Below are 17,952 nucleotides of genomic sequence, written 5' to 3' on the forward strand. Positions count from 1 at the left end.
CATCCATGATGGCAGCTCTCCTGGGCACCGGTTGCAGCAGGCCACGACGCGGTTCCAGCTTCCGCCGGGGCCGGCGAGCGAGGACGGCGAACGGCGATGGGGATGGCCGGCGCGGATGGCCACCGGCGATGAGGACGGCCGGCGGGGGCGGCGAACGGCGACGGCCAACTGAGGTAGGGACCGGCGAGATGAAATAGAGAAAGAGAGAGGAAGCAGCGCAACCGCGTGGGGCGTTAATGGCGAGCGATTTGTGGGCCGATGGAAGGGGATCGCACAGGTCGCGCGCGACCGGCCGAGTGGTTCGGCCGATGCCCCGGCCCCAAACGTTTCCTAAAAAAAGGGAAAATGTTTTTGGGTTGGAACCCTGCGTATGTTTTTCCTTTTGTCCTGATATAAGTTTTGGTTGAATTCCTTTGAGTATTAGAGACATTACCTCCGTAAACAAATATAAGACGTTTTAGATCACTAAAGTAGTGACTAGAACATTGTTTTAGATGGAGTATATCATTTCTAGTGGTCCAGATAGCCAAAATGACCAAGATGATCCATACAAAATGGAAGGTGCGCCCATGTTTCTTGCACCTTCAAATGGTGTGGTCTCCATGTTCAGCATATGCATACCGGACCAGTTAAGAATGTCTCGGAAGAGTTAGTGATTCAGTCGAACTTTCTGAACTGGTTTTTCGTGCCGAGAATGGCTCATTTGCGGGGCCCCAACTTTTGATCTCTCCTTCCACCTCCCTCGCCAGCTTCTCTTCCTCCCGTCGCCGGCGGCCATGGTGGCGGACAATGAGCAGGGGAGAGGTTATGTTGGTAGTTGTTGTAGGTTTATTTTTTAGTACTCTTCTCTTTGGTGAATAACAAAGCGCCCAGTGCTCCTCTCCCTCAAGCTCGTGTTGACGACGGAACGGCGGAGGTGCATAGAGGGCTAGCTATTGAATCCTATGATGGAACTCTTTGGTCGGATCCATGGCGTTGTGTTGCTTCAGCCACTGCTACTCCGTTCTCCTCCCCCAGCTCTCCTTCAGTAATAAGGTGACCCGACGTGCGAGAAGAAACCCTGCCATCAAGCTGGAGGCTCACGATGGGGATCATGTGCACCACACGCGGTGGGTTTGGAGGAGCCATGGCGCCCACATCGGCTGGCCTGCTTCTTCCGATGACCCGTCACATTCTCAGCCGAAGGGCCACAAAAATCATTCCTCCCAACCATCGATCGTGTTTTTATTTTTCTATCCAGAGTCTTCATTGTAAAACTCATCTCCACTTTTCTGTAGGGTCTTATGTGTTGATGTTGTATGCCACCGCTTTGACTAAATAAAAGCATCTAGGGCCTTCGTGCCCCTTCCCGGTGTTCAAAAAAAAACAAGTTAAGAACTTTAACCCTTTCTTCTTCTTCTTCTTTATTTTTCAGGGTGCACAATTTTTGCATTGTTTATTCAACTTCAAGTCATGAGAAAGTAGCGGAAAAACGTCTTGCCTTATCCCAAAAAAATTGGCTACAAGTTTGACATTTTTGACATCTATCATCCTTGTTCATTGTTTGCTAACTTTTCATCAAAAATTTATTGTCCCCAACTCAACATTATCTATTACCAACAATAAACTGAACAATTACATAGGAGAATCACATGGTTAGCACAACGCAGCCATGTGTTCTTTCCAATAATCTACAAGGTAAAAAAATCATAGCAATAAAAAATCAAACTAGACTTCAACACACAATTACTAATGCACGAGTAAAATACCAATGTTGTGCTTGTTTATTTATAGGAGGTGCTATTGTAGTTCGTCGCGCAAGCACTGATCAACTTAATATTTATCATAGTCAGTTTTGAAGCCCTGTCAAGGAAATGTTTAAGGTATTGAACCATAAAAGGTGCTACTAAACACCTTGGACAGTCAAATAATTTTCATTAGAATCATGAAAATCATAAAACATCGTAATATGTGATAAGACATATTGTAGGAAATCCAACCAAATCATTGTACCTTCAATGTTCATGCGGAAATCTACTGAGGTTTGATATTGTCAAGTAGCATCTTTTGTGCCCAATTAGTGTTTATTTGATAAATTAAGGGGATGTGTTGTGATATTTAGTATGCTATTACTACTGGATTTGATTAGTTCATGAGTAAATGCAGGATTCGTTAGGTTAGAGTTGGATTGCAATTGTTTGGATTCCTCTCACTCCCGTATATTTATATTGGCTTGTAACTCCGCACAGAGAAGTTTTAATGTGATAATCGAAACATGTATAAGGATAATTCTATCGATTTTACAAGTAGACGTGTTTTCTGTTAAATTTTACATGTTTTCTTACCTACAATTCAACATTGCTGATACTGGAAACACTATGCAACCATATAATTTTGCATGCCATTTCGAGCCTTCAAGTATGAATCATCATATAATTTATATTAAACTGAGAAAGATTGTTTCAGAGTTTTCAATTACATCCACATTTTGACAATAAATAGATGTAACCCTTTTTTAGTAAATATATATGACACAATTTCTTATGAAAAGCATGAAACGGAAAATTCTCATGTATCAAAATGAAATTATAGGCGAGTTAGGTCATAATGAAACACAACTAATATGTTACAAGTACATTGGACACTAGAGGTATTTTCCCACAGCCACTTGGTATGAGATTCAGTTAAATATTTTGAAAATATAAAATTATTCCAAACAACTAGTGATTTCTAATATACTAAAATAGACATGGGAATAATGAGTAATAGACTTGCTCAATCACTTTTATGATCATAAGGATGGGTAAAAGTGGAACGGCGTGAGCGATAGTGCAATAGAAGAGGGATGATCAAGGTGGCAGAGACGCTGGTCGTGGGTGATGTCGATCAGCATTGGAGGGTAGGTTGACGGGGTGCGAAGGGGAAGACGATGGCGACAACGGCCGACGCGCCAAAATTTTACCGATGAATAGTTAACACCCCACACATGCACATGCAAAACTGATACTAACTAGATGATACCCCGCAAGTTACTGCGGAAACAGTTGCAACATATTTCAACGTGTTTCGGTTGTATGAAACATGAATAATTGAATTTATAATATATGAACTAAAACTAAAGGTACATATTATATATTTTATTTGATTATTATATAGTTGAAAAATATTTGTTTAATATAAGTGGCATAATATAATAGAAAAAATCCACATGCATGTTGAGTGGACCCTTAATGAGGTTGCATGTGTGGTAAGGTGGGGATGTGTGCATATTGAGATAAATAAAAGTAGTGGAGATCAACTAATAGTGGGGAAAAAATCTCATGTATGTTATGTTGTCTTTGATGAGGTGACATGTATGCATGTGTTATGATAAAAGAGACAGTGGGTGCGAAGCAAGAAAGGATGTCAGTATGTTACAAGTTGTGCCCAGTGCCCGGGATCGTGCGCTGAACTTGCAATGTTGCGGGTATCTACTTGTGTCGAACTTGGCCACCTTCACCCACTTGTCACACCACCCGCAGGCAGACACCAGTATGCAACGAGGAATGGGGATCTTCAGCTACTCCTTGAGGGACTTTTGGAAAGTCGTCGGGACGACAAGCATTGCCATGTCGTCAATGTCCATTTGGACACAGACGCAACATGACATTTGTTCTCTCAGCTCATGACCCAACTTGGTTCGACGGTCATGGGTGTGTAGAGGCACCACCGCTGCCTCCCTTCTCCCCGACACTATGGACTTCAGTGCCAAGCGGTTGACCGAGAGCACGTCTTGGAAGCTAGGCGGTGCGTGGCGGCCCAAAGCTGCGGACTGACATGCACATTGCCTGCCGCAATGAATCGAATCTACGGATCTGAAAAAAAAAACCATGTGTCTTCATCGGGAAAATAGCATTGCCGTCGGAGGTGGAGCAGCAAGCATCGCTAAAGAGGCCTACAAGCCCTTACCGCCTATCAAATCCACTACCCCTCTCCGGTGTAGATCTACGAAGCTAGGTAAGCAAGAATGCGGTTTGAGGTACTTACAATGGCTGTCGAAGGTGGAGTTGGTGCCACTGGAGCTGAAGAAGAAGGCGTCCCCGCTTGCATTGCAGTCGTCATGGGGGCCTCGAATCCCAGCCGCCGCCGCCACTACAAATTTCGCGAGATCGGCAACGGAAGTGCGCTCCCGTCTGCCCGCTCGCCCCCCCTCCCCGGCGACGGGCGGCCCCCTGCCCCCTCTCCTTCGGCCTCCTCCCCGTCCATCTCCCTCCCCGCCGCCGCCGGCCGGAGCCGCCGGGCCCTGCCCGCGCGGCGCTGGCGGCGGCGGGCCGTCCCTTCCCCGCTGTAACACCCCGCATGTAACTTGCCATTTTTGTAACTCCGACTCTTGCCATTTCCGGCTATGTGATATGTTTTTCCCTCCGTTGTCGGGTTTTGTTTTTCATTTTGTATTTTGTCATGTCATGCATTTTCATATCATGTCATCATGTGCATTGCATTCGCATACGTGTCCGTCTCATGCATCCGAGCATTTTCCCCGTTGTCCGTTTTCCAATCCGGCGCTCCTATCTCCTCCGGTGCACCCCTCTTGTTTTCTTTCGTGTGCGTGTATCAAACTTTCTCGGAATGGACCGAGGCTTGTCAAGTGGTCTTAATATACCACCCGGAGCCTACCGGTCAAGTTTCGTTTCATTCGGAGGTCGTTTGGTACTCCATTGGTTAACCGGGCCTCCGCAATGTCCATTTGAGTATCCGCAAAAACCCCTCCAAAACCAGCCCAAAACCCACCAAACTCTCTTCCATGCTCTAGGTCGTTCGATCACGATCGTGTGGGCGAAAACCGCACCTCATTTGGAGCCTCCTAGCTCCCTCTACCTATTTATAAGTGGGCATCCCGAAAAACGAAATCACAGACGAACCCTAGCCCTGGTCCCACTCCGCCGCCGGACACGTCCGGGCGGAGCCGGACACGTCCAACCGCCGCCGCCGGCCCGCGAAGCCCGCAGCGGGCCCGCCCGAGCCCGCGCCGCCGCCCGCCCGCGCCGCCGCCGCGCCCCGCCGCCGGCCCCGCCGCGCGCCGCCACCGACGGCCGGCCCCGCCGCCGCCGCCATCGCCGCCGGCCGGCTCGCCTTCTCCGCCGCCGGCGCCGTGCCCGCCGCCCCGGCGCCGCCTCCTCCGGCCCCGCCGCCGGCGCCCCTCCTCCGGCGCCCCTCCGCCCGCCGCCGGCCACGCCTCCCTCGGGCCGCCGCGCCTCCTCTCCTTCCTTCACCGTCGCCGGCGAGCGACCCGGCCCCGATCTGGATCTCCCCCCGTGAGCCCGTTGACTTTCCTCGAAACCCCCCTTTTTTCTCTAAGTCTGGATTTTCATCAGCATGTGCTTCTGTTCGAGATGCGATAACTTTGTGCATGTAGCTCCGATTAGCGCGTATAATATGTCAAATTGTTCGTCTCGTGATGCTCTTCATTTTGTTCAATTGCACCATTTTCATTAGAGGTCATCTTGATGCCCAAATCTTCGTTGGAAGAGGGCTAGTTGCTGTTAATCTCTGGTTCTTGTCAGAACTTGGAGATTTGTCATTTTTGTATCATTTAATCTGTGCATCTTTTGAGCATGAGCTCTACATGTGTTTTGAAGTATGCCATGCCATCTTTTCAGTGGTATAGTCCATGTATTTTTGTGATCTCTGTGGTGACTAGCACAAGCATGCAAAGTAGGCCCCGTAATAATTCTGATTTCAGGGACTTGGTGATTTCTCTAAGTCTTTGTCTGCTGTAATTTTGTTGCCATGTAAACTTGATGCTACATAGAGATCCATGCATATTTTGGAGTTGTTCAGTAAGGATGTTTTGTAGATATAGTTGTAATTGATCCATTGCAGCAATTTTTTGCAATTTTAAAGCACCATAGCATGACCCAATCTTGCTCTACTTTTGCTATAAAATATTTCTGGCAGATTCTTAACATGACATGCATTTTCGCCAAGCTTATTGTAGTTGATCCATACATGCTATGTAATTGTTCTTACCATGGATAGCTTCATAAACATGCCATCTTGCTGTAGGTATGCTTGTTTTGTCATGAATTGCTCTGTATTGAGTGCATCAAGCTCACAAAGAGGCCTATATATTAATATTTCTGCCATGCTCTGTTTTCTGCCAAGTCTAAAACCTGATCACGAAACTTGCTATGTTTACATGCTTGCCATCATATCTTCTGGTCCTTTTTGGCTTATGGTCAGTAAGGGACTTTTGTCATGTGCATTTAGTAGAACACTACCATGCCTTGTTTTGCTATGTTAAGTTCCTGTAACATGTTGATTTCGTGCTCTGAACATTGCTACCTGATGCTGATTTCTGCCATGTCCAGTTTTTCACTAAGTCTGTGAACCTGTAATCTTTTGCACTTTTGCCATGCTTGTTTGAGCTTGATATGTTGTGAACTAGCAGTAGCTCAGTGTTCATATTTTGTCAAGCATCTCCTGTAGATTACTGCCATGTGCTTTGTTGCTATGTTGGGGTGCTGTAGCATTGTTGCTTGTTGCATTTTAAATGCTATTTTGCTGTTTATCGCAGATTAGTGTCATTCTTGTTTTGCTCGCCATTTGCAAACCGTGCATCCGATTCCGGTGATCTTTATATCGATTTAGACCGAAATCATCTCATCTTTCCAGTGGCATGCTTGGTTTGCCAAGTTACTACCATGTTCATCATTTTCCTTCCGGAGCACGCATATGCATCGCATATCATATCTTGCATATCATACATGTTTTGCATCATGTTGCTTGCGCATTTTCTCGTTGCTGATTGTGGTTCCGTTTGTTTGTGTTCTTGTCTTGGGTAGAGCCGGGAGACGAGTTCGTGAACGAGGAACCTGTTGAGTACGCTTACGAGGATCAAACTTTCGACAACTCTGAGAATCTTGCAGGCAAGATGACCACCCCTCGAAATCACTTCTATCTTTGCTATGCTAGTTGTTCGCTCTATTGCCATGCTCCGCTACCTATCACTTGCTATATCATGTCTCCTATTTTAGCCATGTCAGCCTCTAATCATCCTTTCCTAGCAAACCGTTGTTTGGCTATGTTACCGCTTTTGCTCAGCCCCTCTTATAGCGTTGCTAGCTGCAGGTGAAGTTGAAGTTTGTTCCATGTCGGAACATGGATATGTTGGGATATCACAATATCTCTTATTTAATTAATGCATCTATATAATTGGTAAAGGGTGGAAGGCTCGGCCTTATGCCTGGTGTTTTGTTCCACTCTTGCCGCCCTAGTTACTATTATACCGGGATTATGTTCCTTGAGTTTGCGTTCCTTACGCGGTCGGGTGATTTATGGGACCCCCTTGACAGTTCGCCTTGAATAAAACTCCTCCAGCAAGGCCCAACCTTGGTTTTACCATTTGCGACCTATACCTTTTTCCCCCGGGTTTTCTAGAGCCCGAGGGTCATCTTTATTTTAAACCCCCGGGCCAGTGCTCCTCTGAGTATTGGTCCAAACTGTCAGTCGCCGGTGGCCACCAGGGGCAACTCTGGTCTGGCCTATCGGAAGCTTGGACATCCGGTGTGCCCTGAGAACGAGATATGTGCAGCTCCTATCGGGATTTGTCGGCACATTCGGGAGGCTTTGCTGGTCTTGTTTTACCATTGTCGAGATGTCTTGTAAACCGGGATTCCGAGACTGATCGGGTCTTTCCGGGAGAAGGTTTATCCTTCGTTGACCGTGAGAGCTTATGATGGGCTAAGTTGGGACACCCCTGCAGGGTATTATCTTTCGAAAGCCGTGCCCGCGGTTATGAGGCAGATGGGAATTTGTTAATGTCCGGTTGTAGATAACTTGTCACTTGACCCTATTAAAATACACCAAGTGCGTGTGTAACCGTGATGGTCTCTTCTCGGCGGAGTCCGGGAGGTGAACACGGTCTGTGTTATGTTTGACGTAAGTAGGTGTTCAGGATCACTTCTTGGTCATTGCTAGATGACGACCGCTCCTTTGCTTCTCTTCTCGCTCTCATTTGCGCAGTTAGCCACCTTACATGCTTTTGCCGCTGCAGCTCCACCTTTTTGCACCTCCTTGTTCTACAAGCTTAAATAGTCTTGATCTCGCGGGTGTGAGATTGCTGAGTCCCCGTGACTCACAGATACTTCCAACACCAGTTGCAGGTGCCGACGATGCCAGTGCAGACGATGGCGTCGATCTCAAGTGGGAGTTCGACGAGGAACGTGGTCGTTACTATGTGTCTTTTCCTGATGATCAGTAGTGGAGCCCAGTTGGGACGATCGGGGATCTAGCATTTTGGGTTGTCTTATTTTCATCTGGATTTTGACCGTAGTCGGTCTATATGATTGTATTTTGGATGATAAATGATGATATTAATTATGTATTGTGTGAAGTGGCGATTGTAAGCCAACTCTTTATCCCCTTCTTGTTCATTACATGGGATTGTGTGAAGATGACCCTTCTTGCGACAAAACCACTATGCGGTTATGCCTCTAAGTCGTGCCTCGACACGTGGGAGATATAGCCGCATCGTGGGCGTTACACCCGCTTGCTCTTGGGGGGCGCGGGGGCCTCCCGATGGCGGCGGTGCTGCTCAGCTGCTGCGGTGGGGTTCGGCGGCGGGAGTCCGGCGAGCTTCGTGGTTCTCGGTGCGGCGGCGCGGCCGTTGGCCGCCGGGCGGCGTGGCGGTGCTGGTGGCCGGCGGCGCCCGCGCGACCCAGATCTGGGCCCTTTCGGGCTCCATCTGGGCTAGGGTGGGCCGGCGACTCGATGCGTGGCGGCGCTGCTCCCTGGTTGGTGGTGAAGTGGCGGTGGTCTGCGGGCGGTGGCGGCTTCGTCGGCCGGTGAGCTGCCGCGTGACGGCAGGGGCTGTCCGGACCCTTTTGGGTCCGGCCGGGCCTCGGTGCCTGGCAGGCCCCTTGTCCGCGCGTCCGGTCGGCTCTGCGGTGGCGATGGTGGTTGTCCCCTCACGTCGGTGATGTTGCGGATGCCCCCAAGGCCACTCTCCCTTCTCCCATCCTCCAGGTCTCGTGTCGGTGACCTCAGGGAGACGGCGAAGTTGATTCGGTGACCGTGGTGGCACATGTTGGTGGGCGGCGCGATGTGCGGTGCACTATGATTCGTCTGGGGTGGTGGTGGGGGTTTGGGTTGGGAGAAATCTCTGGCGGCTCGTCCGGCCCCGACGCCTGTGGGTGCCGCCGGACCTTCCTGAAGGGCGTCGGGTACACCCCTCCCCTCACTGCCCCCCCCCCCTACCGGGGAAACCCTAGGACTAGTCCGGGCAGCAGCGGCGGCGGCGTCGCCTCCTTCTTGAAGGTGTTGCTTGGTACGCGGCGCTTCGGGTGCTGGGAACGTGGTGGTACTTCTCCGAAGGATGCAGCGGTCGCCGGTCATCTTCGTTTCGTCGATCTTCCGTAGTTGGCATTTGTTTCTCTTCCTTTCTTCTTTGTTTTTTTGAGCTTGTTTGTGCTGCGGCCCCAGCACCTATCGTTGGATGTATCGGTGGTTGCTTTGTAATACAAAGCAGGGAACCTTTTTCATAAGTGCCCGCCGGATCGTAGAAGTCCTACAGGTCATACTCGAGGTGCCCGCCTTAGATGGAGGCTCAATACATGTTGAGCGCGGCCGAGTGTGGAAGGGGGCTGTAGCCTTCAACATCCTCTCCAAGTCCTCGGGTATCAAGCTCCTCGACTCAACGCTGGCGAGCCACTAGTGTAGGGGCAAGGATTTGGAGGCACGATGGTGGAGCATGGCAACGAAGGGATGGCGAGAGAACATGTGTTTGAGTGATAAGAGGAGTGGAATAGGGAGTTAACACCGAAGCGTCCCGTCTCCCGCGCTTCCCAACGCGTGCAACCTCATGCCACGTTGCGCCTGCTGGAGTCTGGCTGTGAGGAAATGGCCGATTCATCCGGTTCTTCTCAGCCAGACCGAGGGCTGCTTTGACAATCAAATTTGAGGGAGCCCAGCCAACCAAATATGCCCTCTGTGTATATGCTTGTCACCACTTCTCTGTTTCTTTACTTGCATCGAAGCGTACCAATTCCATCGCTTACAGTTGGTGTATACGCATTTCTCACATATATATGTAACTATAGTTATTATGTATAGCCACTGACCATTTGGTGGATGAAGCCTAGTTATTCAATAATCACCAGGAGCCTGTCAATCAGCATGATCCGGGGGCGAAGCCGACGGTCTTCTTGCCGAGGTCGTAGAGCACGCCGTAGGTCTTCTGCTGCGTGTTCCCGACGATGGCGACGCTCTCGTCGTCGCCGTTGGACGCGAACGCCAGGCACACCTGCGCCTGGCTGATGGCGTACACGATCCCGGACACGTCCACGTCCAGGCACGCGCCGCCCTGGAACACCAGCGACACCGTCGGCAGCGCCACATCGCTCAGCCCCGTGAAGTCGTAGCAGGTGTCCAGGATCGAGTACGCCGGCGCCGTCTTGTACCCGCTCGCCGACATGCCCGTGGCGAACGCCTTGGACAGCGCGGTGTACGCGGTCGCCGGGAGCCGCGTGATCACGGTGCCGGAGTCCACCAGCGTCCCGGCCGTGGAGAACACCGACTCCGCGATGGGCACCTGCTGCCCGCCCACGCGGATGCCCGTCATGCCCACGTAGTAGAACGTCGGCCCCTTGTCGGTGAGCATCGGCGTCAGCCTCGCGTTGTTGCCCGCCGACCCCGGGCCGAAGTCCAGGTACCCTGTCCCCGACGACGACGCCGGGAGGCAGTAGGCGAACGCGCCGCCGTACTTGTCGTAGGCCTGCACCGTCAGCGACGTCTTCCCGCGGCCGAGCCCCATCAGCCCCGCCGTCTTCCCGAACAGCCCGCTGTTCTTCTCCCCGCACCCGAACCGGAACCCCTGCAGCACGTCCACGTACAACGCCATGTCAATATTGTTCGATCCGTGTCACGTGACGTACGCATTTGGCCATTGGCGCACGTGTAGACTAGTGGGTAGTAACCTTGATGGCGTCGTGGGCGATGGTGAGGGTGTCCTGGGCGAAGAAGCCGACGGTGTAGGAGCCGTCGCCGTACTGGACAGCGTAGAGGCAGTGGCCGCCGGTGCAGCCGTTGCTGTCGAGGTCGGAGCAGGCGGGGTCGGAGCAGGAGACGTTGGCGTAGGTGGACGACTTGGCCGGGTCGAAGAGCGGCTCCTTCTGCCTGTAGCACTTGACCACGCAGGGGCGGCACTGCACCCACGTCGTGTCGCTGCCGGTGTCGAACACCACCGTGTACTTGGACGCCGGCGTGCCGAGCCCGACGGTCACCACGTAGTTGCCCGTGCTCAGCGCGCGGCCCGACGTCGCCGGGAGCGACGGGGTGGAGGAGGACGCCGAGTGCCCGGGGCTCTTCTTTGGCCCGGGCTGGACAGGCGCAGCGCGCTTCGTCAGTTTGCCCCGGCCGGCGGTCGCCGACACCCGGCGCTGGATCGACTCGACGCGGTTCTGGTCAGCGGCGAGGATCTCGTCGTGGGCCGGCCGCTTGCCGTGCGCATCGGCCAGAGGGGAGCATGGGCCGTGCTGGTGGACGATCCTCATCCTCGCTGACGCCGCAGCGCTGGGTCCGTGCTCTGCATTGTCAGGGGCATGTTCCGCTTGGATCAGAAAATTCAGATTTTACTTGGGCTAGATAATATTCAGGATGAAAATTAAACTCTTTCTAGTAAAATAAATTCGGATTACAGGTGTAATCAATGAAATCGAACCATCCTTGTCAGGAATTGCAGACAATCTGTACTGGTGGTGGGTTTTGGTCAGAGTGTCGCTCTAGCTACTTGGTCTCTGGTTGGTCACGTTCGACCAGTCAAAGAACAGTAAAAGACAACTCAGCTATTTTTGTTCACTTCAGCTGTTCTGTAGCAAACAGCATTTTGTAGTCAAATAACGTCTTACATTATGGAATGAAGTCATGCATGCAATATTCCGTGGATGGATCCAATCGTCCATCACTACTCTGAGGTTCATGCTACTGCTTTAGTATTGGACAAAAAATATATTATTTTAGTGTGTTACATAATGTTTCATTGCATTTTTGTAGAAAAAGTATATCATAGGGTTTCGTCGAGTATCAGAAAAAAGAGCTCACTCATTTTTTCTTATAAAAAAGATTCCCTAAGAAAGAAGAAGAATTTCTTTTTATCAATCAAACCTATAAAACATGGCACGAACCCAAGAGCAAACGGTTGAAGGTGGATCCATATCCCGTGGCACGGTAGAATTCATTTTCTCGAAGAATACTGGAAAGATTTTATTCAACAGTTCTTATAAGTCCGGTCTATTTTTGGTGGGACAAAATCACACTTCACTCTCTGTCGATCCAATACTTAGAGAAACTAAATCATCTATATTTAACGTGTAGTCGTTGCTAGGTGGTCTACATACCTGGGTATAATTTTTACTTCTAGTGTTCTTTGTACTAATCATCGTTAGGTTATCTACGGATCAGGATGTACTTTATACTTCTAGTGTTCTTTGTACTGCCTTGACAAGTAATGAATCGGTCACAAGTTTTTTTTCTTCAAAAAACAAGACCCAAAAAGACACATGCAATTAATCTTGACGTCAATCCAACAACATAGATTGTTTCAGTGTTAAAAGAAACACATATTATTTCAATAGTGACCGCTTAATATATTTAGCGTGGAATTAATATCATATTAAATATCAATGTTTATGCTTATCACATATAGTAATACACAAGTAAGATATTCTATCTAATAGAAACATATCAACGTACGTTGCAGTATGCATTTATTAGTTGGTGTCAAAGAAGAGACGAAATTAGTAAGGCCGAAAAATAGAAACAGCACAGGCGATTCAACCATGGCCGGATTCAATTAGCTAGGTGCAGCAGTCAACGACCGAGAGAAGAAAAGCGACCAGCTTGACGGGCGGCGATCATGAGCTCGACCGGGGAATTAACCTGCTGTCGTGGGGCAAGCCGGGCCGGGGAACAGGGACGCCACGCTCAGCGGCGCGCGATCATCCGAGCTCCCCGCCGCACGGGCAGCCCCAAGCCCGAATGCGGCGAGGACGGCGGCGGCGGCGAGAAGCCGAAGGAAGCCATGGCGAGAAGAAGCGGCAGCGGGGGCGGCCATGGCGTGCACCACCGCACAAGTGGCCGTCAGGTAGTGGGGCGGCTCGGGGTCCCGGTGAGTGGAGGGAACACAAATTAAACGGTCCATCACACAGCTCCTATCCTGTCATATATATAGCCTGGGGCCGGCTGATTAGTCTGACGGGAGCCGTGCGCACTGGCTGTTGCTTCGTCGTTTTTCTTCGGGTGTCCGGCCCCTCTCCGCACTGCCCTTCGGGGCAGGGACGAACTTGGGGGGTGCACTGATCGGTGATTGCGCCTGGCAATTGGCACCGCGTGATTTGTGAACCCCCTGCGGTCTTGCGGCAACTCGATCACATCCGACCCAACATGGCCTTGAGAAGATCCAAGATCTTCGGCAATTGGTGACTGCCGCCTCTCTCATTGTAGTGACTGGCGCTTCTCTCTGGACCGGGAGCAGAAGTGCTGGAAGTCTGGAACCGGCCGTACTGACATAACTGAGTTGGTGCAAGTAGCTTTGCTTGTTAGGTGAGAGCATTTCTAACCGATCCCGGCCCTTGCCGGCGGGAGGGCTCCGTGTTTAGATGTTCCTTCAATTTTTGTTAGAGTTTGTGTCCTGCTCAGAAAGACGAGATGGCGGCGGCTCCCTGAAGATGAAATAAGGTTCTCCCCGCCTAGCCCCGTTCTGGTGGTGTGTCTAGCATTTGGGCGTGTGGACATGTGTCTCCGGCGGATCTATCGTTGGTGGATTTGCTCGGATCTGGTCGTAGTTCGTCTACGTTTGTGTTTCTTCAGGTTGGATCCTTCTGATCTACGTTACTCTTCATCGGCGGCGGTTGCTGTTCTGCTGGGCTGGTTCTTTGGGACCTTAACACGACGACTTCCCGACTGTCTACTACAACAAGTTTTGCCCGGCTCTGGCGAGGGAGGGGCGATGATGGCGGCGCGCCTTCGGCTCGCTTCAGTGCTTGTAGTCGTCGCTAGGTGGTCTATGGACCTGGATGTAATTTTTATTATTTCTGGTGTTCGTTGTATTGTCATGATTGAAAATGAACAGATTGGAAGTTTTCTCGCAAAAAAACCCGACACCTAGCCGATCCCCTATCCGTGGTAACGAAGTAATTTTTTTACTCTGACCCCAACTTTCTCCTTAAATATACTCAAACGCGCGGTGGCTGAGTAAAAGCCACACCTCTCCCTCGCGTCGCCCCCACTCCCCCGGTCTCTGCAAATTCGCCGACGCAACTCCCGGCGACCGCCCGCCGGCCCTGCCGCTACCTCGTTGCCTCTCCTGCCCCCGCCGCCCTTCTGCCCAACGTCAAGCCCGTTTGCCCCCCGTCGCCGTCGCCGGAATCAAGGTGAAACGCTGCCGCCGTCGCCATTGTTGATTCGTCGGATTGCTTCATTGCTTCTTCTTTTTCCGTCGGTCGTCGCATCTCACCTTGAGTGCACACCGCTGCAGGTCATTCCCTCTCGTTGCCGTCGGCCTGTTTGGTCAGAAAGACACCGGCCAGTCGGTGCACCACCACCACACCGCAAGTGCTCGTCGAATTGCCTAGGTGAGTTTTTTTTATTGTTTCTTTGTGCACTGAGCCGTTTGGATTGAACCTAGCCGTTCGAATTGTAGGTGGAGAGGTTGAGGGAGATGGCCTTGGAGGACTCGTCGTCATCCGAAGAGGAAGAAGACGACGATGACTCTGAAACCGTTTTAGGCATGATTTTCAATGATAATGTTCGGCGGCTGAGGAGAGGATCACACTTTGGCCACATACACATCAACCATGATAGAGTGGAGGGTCATGCCAAGATAGTGGGAGACTACTTTGACCCAAAGCCAACCTACCTGAAGAAGTACTTTCGTCGGCGCTTTCAGATGCACACAAGTCTTTTTCTAACCATTGCAAAAGCCGTTGAGAGATATGATGACCGGTTCAACCTCCGCAGAAATGCATGTGGAGAGATAAGTGCAAGCCCTCTAATGAAGTGCATTGCGGCTGTTCGAGTCTTGGCATATGGGTGTTCGGCCGATGCAATCGATGACTATGTCCATATTGGTGAAGACACAATCTTGGAGGCTGTTCGAAGGTTCACTAAAGCAGTGATCGCTGTCTTTAGCCCAGAGTACTTGAGAGCACCAATTGAGGAAGACACCTAGAGGCTGATGACTGAGGGTGAGGCAAGAGGATGGCCATGGATGCTTGGATCACTTGACTGTATGCAGTGGACATGGAAGAATTGTCCTGCAGGGTGGAAGGGTCAGTACAAAGGCCATTGCAACGATCCAACGATCATTCTTGAGGCAGTTGTATCGAAGGATCGTTGGATATGGCATTCATTCTTTGGTTTGCCTGGCTCTCACAATGACTTGAATGTGTTGTCAAGATCACCGTTCTTTTCTAGGCTTATTCAAGGTGAAGCTCCTGGTTGCAATTACTCGGTCAACGAGCACAACTACTCGATGGGTTACTACCTTGCGGATGGCATCTATCCACCATGGGCCACCTTGGTCAAAACAATTCCGCGTCCAAAAGGTAACAAACACATTCACTTTGCCCAATGTCAAGAAGCTGCTAGGAAAGATGTTGGGAGGGCCTTCGGTGTGCTTCGGAAGCACTTTACAATTGTTCTTGGCCTTGCCAAGTACTAGAGATCCAAGGTTCTATGGCGGATCATGACTTGTTGCATCATATTGCATAACATGATCATTGAAGAAGAGAGAGATATGCCTAGGAACTTTCGGTACACCACCAACAGGACTCCGGTTGAGCCATAGTATGATACGAACAGGATCTTGGCATTTCTTGAGGAGCATCGCAAGATCGAGAACCATCAAGTTCATTGTCGGTGTCAAAACCGGCGGATCTCGGGTAGGGGGTCCCGAACTGTGCGTCTAAGGCGGATGGTAACAGGAGGCGGGGGACACAATGTTTACCCAGGTTCGGGCCCTCTCGATGGAGGTAATACCCTACTTCCTGCTTGATTGATCTTGATGATATGGGTATTGCAAGAGTTGATCTACCACGAGATCGTAGAGGCTAAACCCTAGAAGCTAGCCTATGGTATGATTGTCCTTGTCCTACGGACTAAACTCTCCGGTTTATATAGACACCGGAGGGGGCTAGGGTTACACAGAGTCGGTTACAAGGGAGGAGATCTACATATCCGTATTGCCAAGCTTGCCTTCCACGCCAAGGAGAGTCCCATCCAGACATGGGACGAAGTCTTCAATCTTGTATCTTCATAGTCCAACAGTCCGGCCAAAGGATATAGTCCGGCTGTCTGAGGACCCCCTAATCCAGGACTCCCTCAGTAGCCCCTGAACCAGGCTTCAATGACGATGAGTCCGGCGCGCAGATTGTCTTCGGCATTGCAAGACGGGTTCCTCCTCCGAATATTCCAAAGAAGATTTTGAACACAGGGATAGTGTTCGGCTCTGCAAAACAAATTCCACATACCATCGTAGTGAGAATAATATTTCCACAAATCTAATCTGCTGACACATTCTGCAGCATGACATCACACCATGGCCCGGTCATTATTCGAACCATTTTTCTCAACCAGCCACTGCACATATCGCGAGGTGGTTTTCTTGGCACGTCTTGTCGAAGCAGAGATCGTGTCCCCTTATCACGGGATTCTCATCAATACGGGTGTGGGTAACCTAACCGTGCCATCAATTACGGCGCTTGGGGAATAAGCGAGTTTACCAGGCAGGTGGGGAGGCGCATAGTTCCTTCCGCCCTTATAAAGAGACAAGGATTCATCTTTTTCACCCATGCCCTCTTCCTCCTTGCTCATCCGTTCTTGCGCACTTGAGCTCCAGCACCCAAGTTCGCATTCTCTCCTCAAACCACTCCAAGCATGTCCGGAGCAGGAGGCAAGTGGATGGTCTCCTCCGTTACGGAGGAGGACATCACAAAGCTGCTGGGAGCCGGATACCTGGCCGCAGATATCGCGCACCGGCTACCAGATGCGGGGCAGATCATCCCTACTCTAGAACCCCATGAGAGGGTGGTATTTCTTACCCACTTCGTCCGTGGACTGGGATTTCCCCTCCACCCGTTTGTCCGCGGGCTCATGTTCTACTACGGGCTGGACTTTCATGATCTGGCCCCCAATTTCATCCTCAACATCTCGGCGTTTATCGTCGTGTGTGAGGCCTTCCTCCGCATCAAGCCCCACTTCGGCCTATGGCTGAAGACCTTCAACGTTAAACCGAAGGTGGTGGTCGGCCAGCAAGCGGAGTGCAGAGGCGCCATGGTGGGCAAAATGCCCAACATCACCTGGCTCGAAGGCTCCTATGTGGAGACCGTAAAGGGGTGGCAATCGGGGTGGTTCCACATCACCGAGCCGCGCGACACCAACTGTGTGGCGGCCCCCGAATTTCGATCCGGAATCCCCATGCGGCTCACCTCCTGGAAAGAGAAGGGCCTATCCTGGGGTTCCTCGGTAGAGCTGACCGGACTCCAGACCTGCGTCAAAAACATGATGAGCAAGAAAATCAAGCTTGTCAACGTGGTCCAAGTCATGCTCTTCCGCCGGATCCTCCAGTGTCAAAGACGGTCATTCAATTTGTGGGAGTTCGACCCGGCCGAGCACCAGACGCTGCGAGAGCTCTTCGACACGACGCACAAGGACGTCTGGAAGGTGCTGTTCAAGGGCGCCGAGGTACCTCCTCCCCTTACCGAGGACCGCGGACTCAGCGCAAAGCGTCTTGCCAATCCGGTAAATCTTTTATATCTCATAGGATGTTCTTTTCCCCAGTATAACCACGCGCGGGATCTAACCACGCCATTTAACAGGACTGGGTAGCGACAGCGGAGCAGATCGATTGTCCAGCCCCCCTGCCCGAAGATCCAGCGGATGCTCTCCTAACGGAGATGCTGGTTCCGGCGCCTTATGAGGTGCCGGAGAAGAAGGCCA

The 17,952-nt window shown here is 50.9% G+C and overlaps 1 protein-coding gene across 1 annotated transcript; it reads right to left on the reverse strand.

Annotated features, from left to right (window-relative positions):
* Nucleotides 1–9,953: 9,953 nt before the first annotated feature.
* LOC109743306 (aspartyl protease family protein At5g10770) lies at nt 9,954–13,368 on the reverse strand. The gene is made up of 3 exons (XM_020302385.4): nt 12,895–13,368; nt 10,935–11,542; nt 9,954–10,831 (listed from the first exon to the last, which is right to left on the reverse strand). Exons 1-3 carry the CDS (start codon nt 13,154–13,156, stop codon nt 10,130–10,132), a joined length of 1,572 nt encoding a protein of 523 aa, XP_020157974.1. The 5' UTR covers nt 13,157–13,368; the 3' UTR covers nt 9,954–10,129.
* Nucleotides 13,369–17,952: the final 4,584 nt, after the last annotated feature.

The sequence above is a fragment of the Aegilops tauschii genome, chromosome 7, assembly GCF_002575655.3.
Source record: "Aegilops tauschii subsp. strangulata cultivar AL8/78 chromosome 7, Aet v6.0, whole genome shotgun sequence".
Taxonomy (NCBI): domain Eukaryota; kingdom Viridiplantae; phylum Streptophyta; class Magnoliopsida; order Poales; family Poaceae; genus Aegilops; species Aegilops tauschii.

What these genes read in the sequence shown, in the direction of transcription:
- LOC109743306 (XM_020302385.4), bottom strand. Translation starts at nt 13,156, where the DNA reads ATGGACCGTTTAATTTGTGTTCCCTCCACTCACCGGGACCCCGAGCCG. An exon ending in GGCTTGCCCCACGACAGCAG is followed by an intron (nt 11,543 to 12,894) that starts GTTAATTCCCCG and finishes CTGACAATGCAG; the next exon opens with AGCACGGACCCAGCGCTGCG. An exon ending in TCGCCCACGACGCCATCAAG is followed by an intron (nt 10,832 to 10,934) that starts GTTACTACCCAC and finishes GACGTGCTGCAG; the next exon opens with GGGTTCCGGTTCGGGTGCGG.